The sequence below is a fragment of the Hemiscyllium ocellatum genome, chromosome 8 (assembly GCF_020745735.1).
Source record: "Hemiscyllium ocellatum isolate sHemOce1 chromosome 8, sHemOce1.pat.X.cur, whole genome shotgun sequence".
NCBI lineage: Eukaryota > Metazoa > Chordata > Chondrichthyes > Orectolobiformes > Hemiscylliidae > Hemiscyllium > Hemiscyllium ocellatum.
The window spans coordinates 57079946-57101303 of NC_083408.1; the positions used below are offsets into that span (position 1 = coordinate 57079946).

Sequence of the window (21358 nt, forward strand, 5' to 3'; positions counted from 1 at the left end):
TTCCTTTTCGGGACCATTTCATTTAAAGAGAGATCCAGTTAATTTTAATTGATGGAAACAATACAATAAGTTTTCATATTTTTAAATAAAACCAAACTTTATTGTATATGAAGACTTAAACAAACTAGCATTATTAACTTAATGATATGGTATATAATTACAGAGTTTAAGCACTCAATTTTGCTTCATATGCATCCCAAGAATTTTCTTAAATTTTATGAAAACTCTATTTAAATCCATCAGCCAACCAAAACGTAGGCTGCAGTCTTTTGGAATTTAATTTTCCTCAGTTCCAGCTATTCTGGGAGGTAAGACTCTTAGTTCAATACCTCTTCATTATGGATCCCTAATCCCCTGTATGAATGCCTTCTTACATACATACATACATACATCCCAGCTAATTCCAATTAACACTTGCTTTCCCAGAAAGCTAGTGAGGATTTCTGTTGATTTCTTTCAAGAACAGCAAGTTAAAGTAAATCTTCCTACTGCTTTTCCGTCATGAAATCGAAACTGAGATTAAGGCCACACTCTCATTTCTAGGGATAATCAAGTCTAGTGATAAGCTTCATTGGATTTGGACGATAAGGTAATGATTACTGTGAAAGTGGGCAGGGTCAATAAAGTGCGGCACTGGAGAAAACTCAACAGGCCAGGTGGCATCCGAAGAGCAAGAGAGTCAACTTTTCAGGCATATCCCTTAATCAGGACTGGGGATCAGGAAGGGGGCTGAGAAATAGCTGGGGGGAGGTGGGGCTGGGAAAATTTAGGAGGGATGGCAACAGGTAGGAGATGATTGTAATAGGTCAGTGGGAAGTGTGGAGAAGATAGGTGAAAAGAAAGATGGACAGGTAGGTCAGGTCAAGAGGTGCCAAGCCGGAGGGTTGGATGTGGGATGGGATAGGATGTGGGGAGATTTGGAAACTGGTGAATTCAATGTTAAAACCATATAGTTGTAGGCTCCTGAAGTGGAAAATGAAGTGTTCTTCCTCCAGTTTGCGGGTGGCTTTGTTTAGGCGGTGGAGGACGCCCAGAATGGACGTGTCCTTAGGGGTGTGGGAGGGGGAGTTGAAATGGATGACCACCGGAAGGTAGTACAGATTGGTGCTTGTGGACCAGAGATGTTCCCTGAACCATTCCGTGAGCTTGCGTTCCGTCTTTTCGAAGTAGAGAAAACCACATCGAGAGCAATGGATTCTGTAAATGAGGTTCAAGGATATGCAAGTAAATCCTTGCCGGATTTGGAATGATCATTTGGGGTTTTGGATGAAGGTGAAGGGGGAGGTGTGGGTGCAGGTTTTACACCTCTCACAGCAGCATGGGAAGGTGCCAGGTGTGGGGAGATGGTTGGTGGGGAGAGTGGACCTTACAAGGGAGTCATGGAGGGAACGGTACCTATAGAACACAGATAGGCATGAGGACGGAAACATAAGTGAGCAATCAAGATCGATGGGTGGGATCTCAAGCCATAAGAGCAGACTGGGACCTTTGAGAGAGTGCAATTTCACAATTTGCTATGACTCTAGCCTCTACCTAGCAAATCGAAAAGCCATGGCCATTTGGGTGTAAACTGTGGACGTGAAGGGTTATAAAACAAGGCTGAATGAAAGTGGAGAGAGGCACACAGGAACAGCAACAAAAAGGGAAGTGTAGAGAATATGGGCAGTATCCTGCAGTTACCTTCAAATCACTCACAAGGACATGAAGTTGAAGCGTTGCCATCTTTGATCCAATGCCAGCACTGCAATAATTACACAAAATGACTGCCAGTGCATGCAGAGTGACCAGACTAAGTAACTGTTTTAGTCTCCAGATCTTTGATAGTGGAGTAATATTGTTTGAATGTAAGGTTCCTGCTCGCAGCAAATGCATTAACCATGCTTCATTCAGTGAATACCACTCATTTGGTATCAAATTTCCCTCCAATGCCAGGTCATTCATTTTTCAAGAATTATGACTTCAAGTAATCATTGCTCTCACTAATTATGCCCTTGTTGTGTCAGCTGAGCAAGTGTCATCAGTCACTAATTTAAAAACCTCACTTGGGCTTCATCGCTTCCGAGTTGCCACATTCACACACTGAACTGTAAGTCTACAAAGGTCCATGATATGCAAGGATGCTTTTTTTTCTGGGTGGAGGTAGCAGGATATCACATTAGATACCAGAATCCCATTTCTCTAGTTTAGAGCAAACAGCTTGGTTGTGTAACTTATACTTTGAAAGATTTTGATACCTCAGAACTCCTTATTAAGGTGTGACATTGACTAACTTTGCATGGCACACCAAGTCAGAGCATAACATGAAAAATGATTAATGTGAAAGCTCAGGAGTGCCATTAAAGAAATAATGTTTCCTTTCTGATATTCTCCATGAATTATCTGCTCGTAGATCCAAGACTGGAGTGTTTGTGTTGTTACTTTAAAAGTAAGGGAAATGTGAAGGAGGGGGTAATTTCAACAATGTCAGCAAACCCTGGAAGAATAGTAAGCTCAAATACTTCTGTACAATGCCTAAAAGAGAAAGGCAACAAGTGAATATTGATCAAGAAGGCAGAAGAGAATGATGAGAGGCCTCAGAAAGACAGTACAGACACAGATCAAGGTTATCTGAGCCATCAGCATTGACCTGTGTCATCAGCTATGGAGGACTTACACTCAGACGAACTGGATGGCCATTCCAGCCCAATGGCTGCAAGGATACAACTGTCCTGAATTTTTAATCCAACAGCTCAACCAACAACAAGGGACCAATGTAGCATCTCACAATCTTCAAACCATAAATGTATCCAGGATGTCACTGCTGTCATTATTTTCCATCGTTTGTTCCAGTTTACCACCTACTTCTGATGAAACTGCCTGCAGATCTTATGCCTACCTATGCAATTTCACAAAGTCATTAATGGCAGAAATCACAGATCATATTCTGCCCGAACTAAGCTGGTCTCCATTGGCTCTCTGAGTGTCATATACCTGGGGCATTTCTACCTCAACCAGCTGCAGAGATGTGTCAGTGATGTGCTCACTAGATTGTGCTCCTGAATCTAATCCAGAAAGAATACACACCAATAGTGTCAGTCTCTGAGCTGGTGGAGTGTGTAAATGAAAGCCTTGCTGGTATATCCTCTGAGGATTCAGTAGCTTCCCCTAAGAGATGAAGCTAAAGGACTCTGGTGCTGACCTTTTCAAGATAGAGGTGTCTGCCGAAGAGAAGAGAGGAAAGTAGATGTGTAAGAGAGATCAACACTTAAGTAGATTAAGGAAGAGTTGGCACTGGTGATAATGGGAGAGCAGCACAATACCACACAATGAGGTTTATTGGTTTGGTTGCCCAGCGAGGTGTCCCCTTCTCCACGTGAGCAGCTGTCCTCTTCTTCGGCCAGCTGGAATATTTTCTCTTCATATGAAACAAGGAGCTCTATATCCACCCCACCCACCTGCTCCATCACAGGTTTTGGCCCGATCATAGCATAATTCATTCTGCACTGAAGCAAAAGTGGGTTGATTAAGTACAATTGAAATGAATGGAGGAACAGTTCGTGGTGACCCCAGTGAGTGACAAAGTAGCCTTGCAGAGCACAGAAGATCATTAACCTTTTTTTCTCCACTTGAGTACATTACATTTTACTGTGAAGACGGCACTGACTTAGGCCATTGTCTCAATCCATATTGGTCAAATCTGGTAACATGCCACAACCCAATGAGGACATGCCACAACCCAAAGGACTGGCCACACTCCCATACATCAGGAGCATTTCTGAACTGACAGCCAGACTGCTGCGACCACTAGGACTCATAACAGCACACAAACCAACAGCCACTCTCAGACAACAACTCACCAGGACAAAGGACCTGATACCCAGCATGAGCAAAACCAATGTAGTCTACAAAATCCCATGCAAGGACTGCACAAAACACTACATAGGACAAACAGGAAGACAGCTAACAACCCGCATCCATGAACACCAACTAGCCACGAAATGACACGACCAGCTATCCCTAGTAGCCATACACTCAGATGACAAACAACATGAATTCGACTGGGACAACACCACGATTATAGGGCAGGCCAAACAGAGAATGGCCAGGGAATTCCTAGAGGCATAGCACTCATCCACAAATTCTATCAACAGACACATCGACCTGGACCCTATATACCGACCACTGCAGCGGACAGCAACTGACAACCAGAAGCGGCAGATTCAAACCACTATAAATGCTGGAGGAATCAGCACAGAAGCGCTTCACAAGAGGCTCCCAAGCACTGAAGATGTCACCTAGAAAGGGGACGAAACGTTTGCAACAAAAACTCCCAGCTCGGCAAACAGAACCACAACAATGGCCTCCTTTGCCAAGCTACAGGGTAAAGCTGTTTCCTGTTCTCCATCACTCCATCCACCATCAGCTCAGGGTGAAGTGGGAAGCTAACATACATTTCTACTTGTTCTCTGTGATAACAATATAGCACCCATGTGTGAAGGGGCTCATAATGTCTGAAATGGTGTGCATACTACACCATGTACGGGAAGGTCCTAGCAACTGTAAAAACTTCATTCTCTCCTATCATTGGATTCCTTTGGAAGGGCACCAGAGAAACCACATGCAAAGTTAATAAGGTGTAGAGCCATGGATTACGTGAGAAAAATCATTGCAAGCCAGGTGTCATGAATCTGACACAACAAAACTGAAATTCAGTCAAACAAAACTCAGTAAGTCCCACCCATGTGACACACAACAACTGTTTCTGGATTGAAATGCAAATTAACAATTCCAAAATGTTTCTTCATCAAGGGAATCTAGATTTAGAACGTTGTTATTTCACTGGAATAACTATGGATATCATGTCTCAAGCTCTTTAACTAAGTACAACCACCTGCCATTTCATAATCCTTTCCTCTGACTTTACCCAGTAAATAAGTTATGTTCTGAATTGTGATGATCTTAATTTTAAATGTTTGCCAGCTTTCAGATATGAACCAGGGCTTTTATTCCCCTGTACTTACAATTAACATTAAATCTCCAGAACTAAAAAGCAACATCTGTAAAATATCTGAGCAAAGATTAGGCATTGTTAACACATACATTAGAAGTGTGTTTTGGAACTTTAAATAATTCAAAATAGGTGATTATTTACAAGTAAATTATCTTGAGATTTCTACTTTAAGCTTATAAATTATCAAAGACATTGCAAATTGGAGAACATACCTGGAAGTTACTGTTTGTGAATGACTCACTGGAAGAATAAAAAGAAAATACTCGTAGATCTGGTAATGATTTGTGCTTTTTGAAAAGTGTTCTTTGCTGAAATAAAACATATCACTTACAATTATTTACAATGGCCATAACAATAACTAACATTTATGTAGTGTCACTAACCATATCCTCAGGCACTTTCTGTTAGAAACCTTAAAAATGTTTTACTCATTGAGCCAGAGAAGGGCTAAGGAAGGACTAAAGAACTTAGTTGATGTAGATATTTAAGAATATGGTAAAGGAGGACAGAGATGTTTCATTCCAGAGGTAGGTCTAGGGAGTTGAAATCCCACTAATAGAGTGTGATCAAAATTGTGGATGTAGAGAGGGTAGGATTGGAATGATGTATATACCAATGAGAAAGACTAAAGTAGATTACAGAAGTGGAGGACAGAGCCAAGGATTAACGTGTAAAAGGGAAAAGGGTTTTCAAAGTAAGTAATTGCCAGGAGGGGAGCTAGTAGGGAAGTGATGAGTGAACAGGACTTGATACAAATTAACAGCAGATGTTTGAAAGTAAGATGAGAATACTGCCTGGACATCAAGTAACATTCATAGTGTCAAGGATCCACAGAAAACCTGAAGGCAATGGGAATCAGAAGCAAAGCACTCAACTGCCTAGAATCATAACTAACACAAAGGAAAAAGGTTGTGGCTCTTGGGTGTTGAGAGCGTGATGCTGGAAAAACGCAGCAACTCAAGCAGCATCCAAGGAGCAGGAGAATCGGCGTTTCGAGCATAAGCACTTCCTCAGATGCTGCCTGGCCTGCTGTGCTTTTCCAGCACCACACTTTCGACTCTGATCTCCAGCTTCTGCAGTCCTCATTTTCTTCTTGGGACTCAATCACTACATGTGTAGACATCACTGTGGAAGTTTCATTTTTTTCTCATTTAGTCAACCTATTCAAAGATGCTATTACACATCACTGGCATGGGTGGGATTTAAATAGTGGGATTTGCTGGTCCAGAGGTAGGGACACTACCACTGCATCACAACAGCTCTATCTGTAGGGGTCTCACTGGGCAGGCCTAACCATCTTCTGATGATTGATCAATGACCAGAGCATAATGTCAAAAGTAGAGATATTCATTGATGATTCCACTGTGTTTCAGTGAAATTCCTTTTTTTTCTTTATTCTTTCATTTGATGTGACCGTTGCTGACCAGACAACTTTCCCGTGAGTGACAGAATGAGGAAGGGAAAGGAATGGGTGAGAATGCGACACTGAATGTATGCGCTGAGAGAAAGGCAGGAACACACCCAGCCTATTCCTCCACCTCCGCAAAATTCTATTCACAAAGCAAATTGGAAGAGACAAAAAATGCACACTGAAAGGCAACCCATTTTTGGACCCCACTTTCATATGACTTCCACTAAGGCCAGCCCTGAGCATGCTACAAGAGGTAAATGCAAGGTTCGTATTAAATCCAAATAAAGTCAGCCTTGATCCCTACCTTTTCCCTGGCACTTGTGTGGTGGGGGTGCAGAGGGGCAAAGGGCTGGGCACAGGCTCACCTTCAGCACGAGGAATAGGAAAGATATTTAGACAATAGACAATAGGTGTAGGAATAGGCCATTCTGCCCTCCGAGCCTGCACTACCATTCAATATGATCATGGCTGATCATCCTCAATCAGTATCCTGTTCCTGCCTTATCTCCATAATCCTTGATTCCACTATCCTTGAGAGCTCTATCCACTGCCCTCTGGGGCAGAGCATTCCACATAGCCACCACTCTCTGGGTGAAGAAGTTTATCTTCATCTCTGTCCTAAATGGTCTACCCTGTAGCTATCCAGCTATTCAGTGGGTTCAAGATCACACACGCTTATCACAGATGAATAGCAACAATGAGAAAGACTCCATGAACTGAAAACATTGCCAGAAAAGAACAAAAATGTACCAATTATCACCCAGACCTTAACTGCTCCAGGGCCTCTACAGATCCTATAGTTAGTTGAGGTGCAGAAATAGGGTAAAATAATAAACTTCACATGGCATTCCTGCACTAAAATGCCCAAGATTAAACAAAAAACCCAGAGAAATTTCTCTGAACCTATTTACATCACACCAAGGAGAATGGACAACTGCCAACAGACGTGGAGCCACAAGATCAGATGCAAGTCTTACTATTTCCCGGCCATGGGGAAAGCCCTGAAATCTCAAGCCATTGTGAAAAATGGTGGGAGACCAATTAACCAAGTCTCGATCCTCTTTCCTGACATCTGGCCCTGGCAAAATAACAATTCTCTTGATGTAAAGGTCAGGAATATCAACCTTGTTTCTTCCTGAAACCGAGATCTTGGATTTGTTTTGTCAAACATGAAAGGAAAAAAAATTGTTTGTGATTCATACCATTGCAGCTTTGTGTTCCAAACTTTCCTCCTCATCATCACTGTCATACTCTTCATCCAATTGATATATTTCCTTGTCAAAGTCACAGAAAGCTGTGTGATCCTTTAATGTTGAGAAAAAGATTGTTCAACAGGATTATATGCTGAAATCTTAGCTTCATTTGTTAAATGTTAGTGATACATGAATCAATGTCATCAACATGTTATTTCAACTGCAACTACAGTATGGAAGCAATGTTCATTAAGTTGATAGATAACGACTATTTGCAAAAAAATAATCTAGTTGACTTAGATGTTAAAATAATACCTTTTCAATTATAATTTATTATTTGTTTTTATAGTTTTTCAATTCCTTTGTGCCACAATTTTAAAAATATTCACACCTCCAACATTTTGCATTATTTTTGTTTGTGGGATTTAGGTGCTGCTGACTGGGCCAGCATTTACTGCTGATCTCTAATTGACCTTGAGAAAATGGTGGTGAGCTGCTTCTTGAGCTACTGTAACCTATTTGTCATAGTTATATCTACAATGCTGTTCAGGATGGAGTTCCAGGCGTTTGACCCAGTGACAGTAATAGAACAATTATATATTTCCAAATCAGGGCGGTGAGTGGCTTGGAGGGGATCAGGAAGGTGATGGTGTTCCATCTACTCTCCTTGTCATTCTAGATGGTGGTGGTTATGCGTTTGGAAGGGACTGACAAAGGAGCCTTGGCAAATTTCTGCAGCCCATCATGTAGATGGTGCACACTGCTGCTCCTGAGAGTATGTGATGGAGAAAGTGAATGGTTGCAAATATGGTGCCAACCAAGTGGGCTACCTTTTCCTGATGGTTTTAGGCTTTTAGTGTTGTTGGAGATGCACTCATCCAGGCAAGTAGGGAATACCCCATGACAGTCCTAACTTGTGCCTTGTCAATGATAGATAGGCTTTGGGGAGTCAGGAAGTGGGTTACTTGCTGCAGGATTCCTTATCTTTGACCAACTCTTGTAGCCATAATATTTATACGGCATGTCCAGTTCAGTTTCTGATCAATGATAACCTCTATGATGTTGATAGTAGAAGTTTCAGTGATGGTAATGTAACTAAAAGTCAAGGACCAATTGTTGGATTCTCTCTTCGTAGAGATGGTTATTAGCTGGCATGAAATTTATTTACTATCTTAAACCCAGGCTTGGATATCATCTAAGACTTAATGCATTTGGATATTGACTGCTTCAGTAACTAGAGAATTTGCAAATGATGCTGAATGTTGTGTGATCATCAACAAACTTCATCACTTCTGACTTTGTGATGGGATGGTTGTTGATGGGGAGATAGTGAGGACTGCAGATGCTGTACAGTCAGAGTGGATAAAGAGTGGAGCTGCGAAAAGCACTGCAGGATCAAGCAGCATCAGAAGAGAAGGGTAGTCAATGCTTCAGGAAACTTTCATGGGTTCTGACCTGAAACATCGACTCTCCTTCTCGGATGCTGCGTGATCCTGCAGTGTTTTTTTTTCCCAGCTCCACTCTTTATCCACTTTGGTTGTTGATGAAGTAATTGGAGATGGTTGGGCAGAGGATATTATATCCTAAGAAATTCCAGCAGCAATATCCCAGAGCTGTAGTAACCGATCTCTAACAACTACAACCATTATGTCTCATTATGGCTTTGGCTAGTGGAAAATTATCTCCCTGATTCCCATTGACTCTAATTTTGTTAGTGCTCCTCAATGCCACATTCATCTGAATGTAGTCAGAGAGTCATAGAGTCATAGAGATGTCCAGCATGGAAACAGACCCTTCGGTCCAACCTGTCCATGTTGAACAGATATCCCAATTCAATCTAGTCCCACCTGCCAGCACCTGGCCCATATCACTCCGAACCTTCCTATTCATATACCCATCCAAATGCCTTTTAAATGTTGCAATTGTATCAGCCTCTAACACTTCCTCTGGCAGCTCATTCCATACACATACCACCCTCTGTGTGAAAAAGTTGTCCCTTTGGTCTCTTTTATATCTTTCCTGTCTCACCCTAGACTTATGCCCTTTAGTTCTGAACTCCCCAACCCCAGGAAAAAGACTTTGTCTATCTACCCTATCCATGCCCCTCATAATTTTGTAAACCTCTATAAGGTCACTCCTCAACCTCTGATGCTCCAGGGAAAACAGCCCAGCCTGTTCAGCCTCTCCCTATAGCTCAAATCCTCCAACCCTGGCAACATCCTTGTAAATCTTTTCTGAACCCTTTCAAGTTTCACAACATCTTTCCGATAGGAAGGAGACCGGAATTGCATGCAATATTCCAACAGTGGCCTAACCAATGTCCTGTACAGCCGCAACATGACCTCCCAAGTCCTGTACTCAATACTCTGACCAATAAAGGAAAGCATACCAAACGCCTTCTTCACTATCCTATCTACCTGCAACTCCACTTTCAAGGAGCTATGAATCTGCACTCCAAGATCTCTTTGTTCAGCAACACTCCCTAGGACCTTACCATTAAGTGTATAAGTCCTGTTAAGATTTGCTTTCCCAAAGTGCAGCACCTCGCATTTATCTGAATTAAACTCCATCTGCCACATCTCAACCCATTGACCTATCTGGTCAAGATCCTGTTGTAATTGGAGGTAACCCTCTTCACTGTCCACTACACCTCCAATTTTGGTGTCATCTGCAAACTTACTAACTGTACCTTTATGTAAATGACAAAAAGCAGAGAACCCAGCACCAATCCTTGTGTCACTCCACTGGTCACAGGCTTCCAGTCTGAAAAACAACCCTCCACCACCACCCTCTGTTTTCTACCTTTGAGCCAGTTCTGTATCCAAATGTCTAGTTCTCCCAGTATTCCGTGAGATCTAACCTTGCTAATCAGTCTCCCATGGGGTACCTTACTGAAGTCCATATAGATCATATCTACCATTCTGCCCTCATCAATCCTCTTTGCTACTTCTTCAAAAAAACTCAGTCAAGTTTGTGAGACATGATTTCCCACACACAAAGCCATGTTAACTATCTTTAATCAGTCCTTGTCTTTCCAAACACATGTACATCCTGTCCCTCAGGATTCCCTCCAACAACTTGCCCACCACTGATGTCAGGCTCACTGGTCTATAGTTCCCTGGCTTGTCCTTACCACCCTTCTTAAACAGTGGCACCACGTTAGCCAACCTCCAGTCGTCTGGCACCTCACCTGTGACTATCGATGATACAAAAATCTCAGCAAGAGGCCCAGCAATCACTTATCTAGCTTCCCATAGAATTCCAGGGTATACCTGATCAGGTCCTGTGGATTTATCCACTTTTATGCATTTCAAGACTTCTAGCACTTCCTCCTCTGTATTATGGACATTTTGCAAGGTGTCACCATTTATTTCCCTACGTTCTATATCCTCCATATCATTTTCCACAGTAAATCCTGATGCAAAATACTCATTTAGTATCTTCCCCATTTTCTGCAGCTTCACACAAAGGCCACTATGCTGATCTTTGAGGGGCCCTATTCTCTCCCCAGTTATGACAATGGATTTGTGGTCATCTTTCAACTTTTAATTCTAGATTTTTATTGAATTCAAATTTCATCATCTGCCACAGTGTGATTCAAACCTGGGTCCTCAGAACATTAACTGGGCCTATGGATTAACAAGCTAGTGATAATACCACTAGGCCATCACCTACCCCATGTTGAGAAATTAGCGGGACTAAAGATTGCTATGTCCCAGGACCTGTTATTGTGCATACAAGCATGTTGATAAAGGTACCTGTGAAGACAGTGATCATCAATCCTTTGATTCTAGAACAGATTATGCAGACTGTAAGGTAGCATATATCACCCCACCATGTATAAAGTGAAGGTGGGAGAAAATCGGGAACTACAGACTTGCTTACCTTACATCCATAGTAGGGAAAATGTTAAAATTCATTATAAATAATTGATAAATATAAGCTTGGATAATAATATTCTGATAGGGCATAGTCAGCATGGATTTCTGAATGAGAAATCATGCTTGATGAACATCTTGGATAGTGCTACTAACAGAATGGATAAAGCTGGTCTTAATATTCTTGGATTTTCAGAAAGTTTTCAATAAGGCCCTCCACAGGACGCTACTTAGCAAAATTAAAGCCCCTGGGATGGGAAATAATAAACCTATATGGATTAAGGATTAACTAACAGGCAAGAAACATAGAGTAGGGAAAAAATGAGCAATCTCGCATTGGCAGGCTGGTTTGGGCCTCAGCTTCTCACAATGTATATTACTGATTTGGTGATTTGGAGGTGGGGGCAAATGTAATATTTCTCCAAGTTTATGCATGACTTAAAGCTAAGTTTGAATTTGTGCTGTGAAAATATACAAAGTACCTTCAAGAGAATTCAGACTTAATCTATGCATAAGAACATGGCAGATGGAATATGTGTGGAATTGTGCGAGGTTGTCACCTTTGGTAAGAAGAACTAATATACAGAGTATTTCTTAAATGGTTGTTGATTAGAAAGTGTAAACCTGGGTAGATACTTCATCAATAAGTCACTGAAGGTTAACATGCAGGCACAGCAGACAATTAGAAAATATATCTTGGCAAATGACAACTGGGTGACCTTCAAAGAGGAACTAATTCATGTACAAAATATACACATTGCCAAGAGGAAGGGAAAAGTCAGGCATCCAAACCAGACATCCCTGGATTATTAAAGACATAAAAATTAAAAGTAAAAAGGGAAGTGTTTGATAAATTCCTATTTCAGGTGAGAACCAAGCTGAACAGGGAGAATAGAATAAGTAAACAAAAAGAATAAGGCAAGTGTATGAGGAAGCATTCAGACTGAGCAGAAAAGAGAATCCAAAAGTCTTTTAAAGTAAGCTACACAAAATAAAAAGATAGTCAAAGTTAAGGCAAGACCACACTCACATCACTTAGTCCAGGAGGGATGCATACCCAGCTGCTCATGGAATTACAGTGGACGTTGTAGAGGCATTGATCTGAAACAGCCTACAAGGTAAGCTCTATTGCTCTCTCCACAATTGCTGCCACACCTGCTAAGTAATTCAGCACTTCCTAGTTTCAGTACAAATACTACATCACATTCAAAAAAGGAAAAAGTGATGTATTCAGCAACTACATACGGCCGTAATAAGGCTGTGGGGGAGCTTTAGTAAATATTAAACAAGGACAAAATGAATTGTTAGCTATAAATATTAGAGTTAATCAATAAAAGATGGCACAGAAATGGTAAAAGCAAAGTTTGTTTGACTAATTTGATTCAGTTCTTATAAGAAACAATGAGAGAGGTCGTGCAGATTATCTACATACACATCAAGTGCATTGTTAAAACATGTTTAATAAAGTAGCTCATAGCAGATTAAAAGTGGAGTAGTTATATGGGAATGATCTTAGGTCATGGATTTATTGGATTGACAATTATATTTTGGCATGGATTGAGGATTGGTTAATGTACAGAAAATAGTAATGGGATTTATTCAATTGACAGCTCACAAAGAGCAGGGTGCTAGAAGTATCAGTAGATTGCCTTCAGCTAGTAACGATGTATATTTTTGACTTGGATGAAGGGACTGATGTTAACAGAAAATTTGATTGAGGTGTTCAAAAGGGTCAGTAATCAGAGGACACACAGTTTAGGATAATTAACAAAACAACCTAAAGCAACATAAGGAAACTCATTTTACCCAGGTTGGTGGAAGCAAATTCAATAATAACTTTGAAAACTTAATTCAGTTTTGAAATGGAAATAAAATTGCAATGCTATGGGACTAGAAAAGGAGAGTTCTTGGGATAGTTCTTTCAAAGTTCTGTCACAAGCATGATGGACTAAATGACATTGTGATGGTGTACAGGAGAGGAACAGGGCAGATAGAGAACTAAATTTGATCTCAAAAAATCAAAACAACAGCATTAATATATTGTCTAAATAGTATCAACTGTTCTTTTATAGATTATAATTTATCATAGAGCCTACAAATACACATATTTTTCTTTGAATCAGAATATAAGTTTTGAAAGAAAACTTCATTTTTTTACCAGTTCCACTTTTAACTGGGGATACAGGGTTTCTTGCATGCATGAAATAGGAACAGCAAACTTAGGAAATGTCGATGTCCAAAACAACTTTGTTGCATCTTTGTAAATCTCCATCTGTTCAAAGCAAATACAAAATGAATTACAATTCCATGAAAACAAAACTACTTAAAACAAATTAATCGTGCAACAATTGTCAATGATACAAACTGTACCAAAAAGGAAACCATTCTTTCTCTTACTGAGTTGAACATCAGAATCTGTGAATGAAAATTGATTGCATGGAACATGATGCTCAAAATCAATGCTGATTTCATCCACTCTGACCAATAGCTTTTCCTGCATCTCTCCACATAATTTCTTCAGGTAGGCTGATCAGACTCATTTCATGCTGCCTTGGTCAGCTTCCCTTCAGCTCTCATTCAGCCCAACATTACATTGAAGGTCTTCAATGTTGACCAAGTAAATAGCAAGATATAGTGGCTTCAAATATTTCACCACTGACACAAAGTGGGAAAATGTGTATTATACACAACATGCACTGCAGCAACTCACTGAGGCTCCTTCAACAGAAATTTCCAAACTCATAACATCAACCACCTTTGAAGGAGAAATGCAGCAGATGCATGGAAGCATCGTCACCCACAAGTTCTATCCAAGCCAGACAGAACCCTGACTTGGAAGCAGATTGTTATTCCTTTAATAACAGCACTGTAAAGACATAGGAGCAGAAGTTAGACCATTCAGCTCATTGAGTCTGCTCCACCATTCAATCATGGCTGATACATTACTCAACCCCATTCCCCTGCTTTCTCCCGATAACCCTTGATCCCCTTGACAATCAAGAACTTATTTATCTTAGTCTTAAATACACTCAATGACCTAGTCTCCACAGCCATCTGTGGCAACGAATTCCTTAGATTCACCACTCTCTGGCTTTAGAACTTTCTCCTTATCTCTGTTCTAAAAGTTCTTCCCTTTACTCTAAGGCTGTGCCCTCCAGTCCTAGTCTCTCCTACCAATGGAAACATTTTCCCAACATCCACCCAGTATTGTGTATGTTTCAATTAGACCACCCCCTCATCCTTCTGAACGCCATTGAGTATAGAACCAGAGACCTCAAATGTTCCTCATATGTAACCTTTTCATTTCTGGGACCATTCTCATGAACCTCCTCTAAATACGCTCCAAAACCAGTACATCCTTCCTGCGATATGGGGCCCAAAACTGTACACAACACTCCAAATGTGGTCTGACCAGAGCTTTATAGAACCTCAGAAGTACATCCCTAGTTTTATATTCAAGTCCTGTCAATATAAATGCATTTGCTGTCCTAATTACTGACTCAACCTGCAAGTTTACCTTGAGAGAATCCTAGACGAGAACTTCCAAGTCTCTTTGCGCTTCAGACTTCTGAATTTTCTTCCCATTTAGAAAATGATGTATACTTTATTCTTCCTACCAAAGAGCATGGCCTCACACTTTGTACCCCATCTGCCACTTCTTTGCCCACTCTCCTAACTTGTCCAAATCCTTCTGCAGCCTCCCCGCCTTCTCAATGCTACCTATCCCTCTACCTATCATTGTATCATCTGCAAACTTAGTCAGAATGCCCTCAGTTCCTTCATCTAGATCTTTAAAGTATAAAGTGAAAGGTTGTGGTCCCAACACTGAGCCTTGCAGAACATCACTTGTCACCAGGTGGTATCCCAAGAAAGACCATTTTATCCCCAGTCTGTGCTTTTTTGCCAGCCAGCCAAGCATCTATCCATGCTAGCACCTTGCCTCTAACACCATGGAACATATCCAACTCAGTAGCCTCCTGTGCGGCACTTTGTCAAAGGCCTTCTTTAAGTCCAGATAGATATCATCCATTGGCTCTCCGTGGTCTACCTGTACCAGGTCGATTGCTTTTGTTCAAGAAGACAAGTAATCACCAACTTAAGATGAATTGGGGATGGGCAACAAATATTGTCTAGCTAGCAACTCCCAGATACCATTAAAGAATAAAAAAGAGAGTCCCAAAAAACAATGACAAGTCAGTCTTAGTCAGCAATGAGAAAAAAATGTGCCCAACACACAAAGGCAGTAGGAATTCTCAGTGCATAATGTCCCCACATGCATGACTTCAAGCCTTTGCTAGCATTTGATTTGTAAGAGGTGATGAAGATTCTTCCACACATACAAGGCAAAAGCAAAACGCTTAGAAAAAATGCAAACCCAACACAAAGGAGATTTGATAAAGGGCTCCAACAGTGACCTGTTAGAGTTACTGTAAGAGATGAGCAGGATATTCGAAGTTATGTTATCCCATAACATTATTATGCCTCTTATCATATTTCAGTTTATGAACAAACCATTTACCCTTAGCAACCAAAGCCTGTTATTTATTGCAATGGTACTTTTTCTTGATTGTACTGTTAGCTTTATTATGTTAATTACTTACTGACTCTCCCAATAACATAATTCTGGGTCTCTCCACATAATATTCTGCAATTCTTTGCCATTCCCTCAAATATTCAGGTGAAAGTGGTGGTAAAATTCTGACACTATCCTGCACTTTTTCCTGACTTGCTTCTGATGCAGGAATTCCTTCATAGATAATTCTGGAATTAGAAAAACATTAATTGTAACTTTACAATTTTTATTTGATAAAGAAACAACAGTGTGAAGACATGGAGCACTACAGAGCAAACAAATAATGCGTTTATTATGTGCAAGTGGGAAAATATGTTTTTCTTTTATCATGATATTGTTGTTGCACAATTTAATTAATAAGTAAATGCACATTATATATTCAGAATAAACTTTAATAATTTTGAAAGTTAGACCTTATAAAGCTAAAAGATATGCAAAACATTGGATATGTTGGACACCTGAAAAAGAAACATAATATTCTGGAGAAACTCAGCAGATCTGATACTATCTGTGAAGTAAGAAACAGAGGTAATGTTTTGAGTCCAATGTGACTTTTCCCAAACTCAGAGTTTCAGATTCAATGTTAACTATGTTTCTCTCTCCAGAGGTGCTCACAAATTTGATGAATTTCTCTGTATGAATTATTAACACTGCAATCTCAAACAAATTTCTTTTAAAACGATATAACAAGATCACGCATTAGGACCCTTGAACATGCCATGTAAAATTTGATATCCTCAGTTCTCTGTCTTATGCTTTCAAACTCTTGAAGGAAGTTAATAAATCAGTGGCAAAAAAAATTGTCAACTTTAAACTGAACTCAAAAAGGCAATTGGCCAAACATTTTAGACAGTTTTCTTAAGTTTCCATTGTTCAATATTGACCATTTGCATTTCAATGATAATTTCCCCATGGTCTATGCAACATAGAAATCATAGCGTTCCATACTGTACAATCATTTGTATTGGAAATGGATAAGGATTTGGAAGTTGCTGTCCAATGAGCTTTTGGTGAATTTCTGCAATGCAAATGCAGGTAGCACACACACTTGCTTTTGAATATCGGTGATGGAGAGAATGGATTTTTTGTAGATGTGGTGCTAATCAAGGTTACTGCTTTATCCTGGAGGATATCAAGCCTCTTTAGTATTAGATTAGATTAGATTACTTACAGTGTGGAAACAGTCCTTTCGGCCCAACAAGTCCACACCGACCCGCCGAAGCGCAATCCACCCATACTCCTACATTTACCCCTTACCTAACACTACGGGCAATTTAGGATGGCCAATTCACCTGGCCTGCACATCTTTGGACTGTGGGAGGAAACCGGAGCACCCGGAGGAAACCCACGCAGACGCGGGGAGAACGTGCAAACTCCACACAGTCAGTCGCCTGAGTCGGGAAATGAACCCGGGTCTCAGGCGCTGTGAGGCAGCAGTGCCACCGTGCCGCCCACGGTGCTGAACTCATCCAAGTAGGTGGGGAGTAAACATTCATACTCTGATTGGTCTCTTGTACATGGTGAATGGATTTTCAAGACATCAGTCATGAAAGCTTACATAGATTGCTGTTACCTTGCTATCTTCTGTTGTTCAGATGAAAAATCTTCATCTTTATACATGTATGATTCCTCTAGCTGAATTGACTCTGGAAGTTTACTACTGCCATGTCCTCTTCGGTTTGGAGTATAATACAACTTTGAAGCCAGTTGCAAATCAATGGGTAATACATGACTCAGCTCAGCAATGCAAAGGTGGTGGATATTCTGTTGCCCTCGATGTCTGCAATACACAATCAAAGTAGTATGAGAAATTAATTCTTGGGAGTACATTTGACAAAAATCATCATTCCATGAACTGTGCAGAAACTTAAAAAAGTAATCGCTCATAGCTTTGGAAAAGAAAACACAGATTTGTACAGAAATATCACTTCTAAAAAGCCACATGTGTTCTGAAAATAAGGCACATCTGAAACAGTTGTAACAAAGATTGATATCAAATGAAATGTACCCTTTTTTAAATGATACAACAAAATATCTTAGTGTGAAAAGTTGAAGAAAATCATTCATTTTAAACATCCATCAGTTTACAACAATTCAGAAAAAAAGTCTCTTCAACTATACAGCAAAAAAAGCCCCTCAGTTGCTAATCTAGATGTGTGAAAATGTATTCAGCAACTATTCTGATTTGTTAAGTAATAGTTTGTTCTGCATACACATGTATGCACTCAGGAATAGAATATTAGACATCAGTGTAAAAATGTACACAGGATGTCTAAAGCTTTGCCCCTGGTATTTCTTTTAGTTGATGCAGCACAAAATTTCCTTCCTGCTCTTTGATATCCCTAACACTGAGCACTCTGTGTGGTTCAATTGGAAGAATTAGGTCACTACAAGAGACAGACTTGTAAACACACTTTTCAAACTTGCTTTCTCTAAGAAAAACAACAATCCTACCATCTTCAATATATCCACATAACTGAAGTTTCTCATCCATGGAATTATCTACATTTTGTTAATGCCTTCACATCCTTTGAAAAACGCAATGCTCAACTTCAGACACAATACACAACTGAAGCTGAAACAGTGTTTAATAAAGGTTCACCATTGCTTCCTTGCTTTACTACTCTCTGTTCAGGAATTTTATTCCTGGCACCCGTTCTCATTGACAGGATAAAACGAGGGACAGGATCCTTCAAATGCTAGCAGTGAAATCTGATTTATGAGACCATTCAGTTAAATGGCTGCCTTCAAAAGGCCAAAAGGTGGTCAAAAATCCACAACCAGTTGTCAGAGTTGGTGCTGAAAAGTACACATAGAAGCAGAAATAACCTCCATTCACAATACCTTACATGTGGAACAAATAAGGTAAGGTGGAGGGTCAGAAGCAATCAGGCATGAAGAGGAAGGCCCCGCAGTAATAGCCACTGCTGCATTTGTGGCTGGGTTTTGCAGCAGAGTCTTCCACATTGAATGGAACCTATTCTCTGGTATCCACCTGGTCTACTAGTGGAAAGGCACCACCATTTTACTTGGACTTGGTGAATAGGGCACAAGTTCACAATTTGCAAATGACACGAAACCTTGAAATATAATTAACTGCGAGGAGGAAAATGATAGCCAGCTAGGCATAGACATGTGGAATGGACAGACAATGTCGATGAAATTTAATGCAGAGAAGTGGAAAGTGATGCATTCTGAAAGGAAGATCAGTAAGGTGATATAAACCAAAGGGTATAATTTTCAAAGAACATAACAACTAGGAGCAGGAGTAGGCCGTATGGCCCATCCAGCCTGCTCTGTCGTTAAATAAGATCATGGCTGATCTTTACATGGACTCAGCTCTACTTACCTGCCCACTTACCATAACCCTTAATTCCTTTAATGTTTAAAAATCTGTCTATCTTTGCCTTAAAAGCAATGAACGCGGTTGCCTCAACTGCTTCACTGACCAGGAAATTTCACAGATTCAAAACCTCTTGAGTGAAGAAGCTCTTCCTCAACTCAGTCCTAAATCTGCTCCCACTTATTTGAAGCTATGCCCCCTAGTTTTAGTATCACCCACCAGTGAAAACAACCTCCCAGATTCTATCTATTCCCTTCGTAATTTTATATGCTCCCATAAGATCACCCCCACCCCCACCCCATTCTTCTAATTCCCAATGAATATGGTCCAGCTGCTCAATCTCTCCTCATTATCCAAACCTCTCAATTCAGGAATCAACCGCGTGAACCTCCTCTGCATCCACTCAACTGCCGGGACATCCTTTCTCAAGTAAGGATACCTAAAAGTACAATGTATCCCAGATATGGCCTCACCAGTTGCAGCATAACCTCCTTACTTTTAAACTCCATCCCTCTGGCAATGAAGAACAATATTCCATGTGCTTTCTTAAATACGTGCTACATCTGCAAACCAACTTTTAGTAACTCATGCACAAAGACACCCAGGTCCCTCTGTACAGCAGCAGGCTGCAACTTTTCAAAATTTAAATTGTAGTCCATTTTGCTGTTCTTCCTAACAATGGATGACCACATATTTACCAACATTGTACTTCATCTGCCAGACCTTTGCCATTCACTTAACCTAGCTTTATCTCTCTGCAGACTTTCAGTGTCCTCTACCATTCATTTTAGTGTCATCTGCGAACTTTGACACATTAGACTTGGTCCTCAACTCTAAATCATCTATGTAAATTGTAAATAAAAGGTATGCAGGATCAGAGAAAATATGAGTAAGTGTGCACAATTCATTTAAGGTGGTAGGGCAGGTAAAGAAGATAGAATCCTGGGCTTCATAAATAGAGGCAGCAGGTAGAATTTTCACTGGTTGATGGGGGCAGGCTCCCTAAAGGAAATGAGCCCAAAGACAGCAAAGAGAGAGAGAAAATGAGAGGAGACCACTATTAGCATAAAGGGGAAACCAAAAGTCTTTTATAGGCAGATATATAATAAAACTGAGGTAGGAGGAGAGATGGGCACCAAAAAGGAGCTAAGCAAGAAGGCAAGAGGTAAGGTTGAGGTAGATACTATATGACTGACTTCTTAATTTTGTCATCTGCTCCCTTTTGCTCCTTCAACTTATTTTTCCCTGCTGGTTATCCCAATTCCTATTGCCATTGCCTCTAGTCATAACCATACTAAAGTAAATCTGCAATGGAATTCCAGAGAAATACAAATAAGTTGTACATAAAATCATACAAAAATACAATAGAAGTGGATATAATCCATTCAGGCCATCAAGTCGCCTTCACCATTCAATAAAATCATGGCAGATCTATTTGTGTTTTGAATTCCACACTCCCATCTTTCTCCAATAACCTTTGATCCCCTTGCGTAACAAGAATCTATCCACCTTGTCTTAAAAATGATCCCATATCCCCCATCTCCTGGGTCAGAGAGTTCCAAAATCGCACCACCCTCTCATGGAAAAAAAACTCCTCATTTTTATCCAAGAGAGTGATGTTCAATATTAAAATAGTGCCCCCTTCTAGTTCTGGATTCATTCATAAATGGAAACATCCTTTCCACATCCACCTTTTCAAGACTATTGTACACTTCAATCATGTCATTCCCCAGTCTTCTAAATCCAGTGGAAACAAATCTAATCAGTCCGACCCATCTTCATGAAAAAACCCACTTATTCCAGGTACATAGTTAATCTCCTCCGATTGCCTCCAATGTATTTACATTTTTCCTTAAAGAGACAAAAACTGCACATATTATTAAGATGTGGTCTCACGAATACCTTGTAAAACTGAAGGTTAACATCCTTAATTTTATGTTCCATTTCTTTCATAATAAAGAAAAGCATTC

At 40.3% G+C, this 21358-nt stretch overlaps 1 protein-coding gene across 1 annotated transcript in view; it reads right to left on the reverse strand.

The window, feature by feature from the left end:
* ttc6 (tetratricopeptide repeat domain 6) overlaps positions 1 to 21358 on the reverse strand; it is a 198897-nt gene that overhangs the window by 141767 nt on the left and 35772 nt on the right. The window contains exons 7-12 of the mRNA XM_060828959.1: positions 17619 to 17825; positions 16074 to 16233; positions 13631 to 13744; positions 7604 to 7705; positions 5203 to 5298; positions 3300 to 3482 (exon numbers count right to left, since the gene is read on the reverse strand). Coding sequence (XP_060684942.1) covers positions 3300 to 3482; positions 5203 to 5298; positions 7604 to 7705; positions 13631 to 13744; positions 16074 to 16233; positions 17619 to 17825 — 862 coding nt within the window. The remainder of the gene's footprint in view (positions 1 to 3299; positions 3483 to 5202; positions 5299 to 7603; positions 7706 to 13630; positions 13745 to 16073; positions 16234 to 17618; positions 17826 to 21358) is intronic.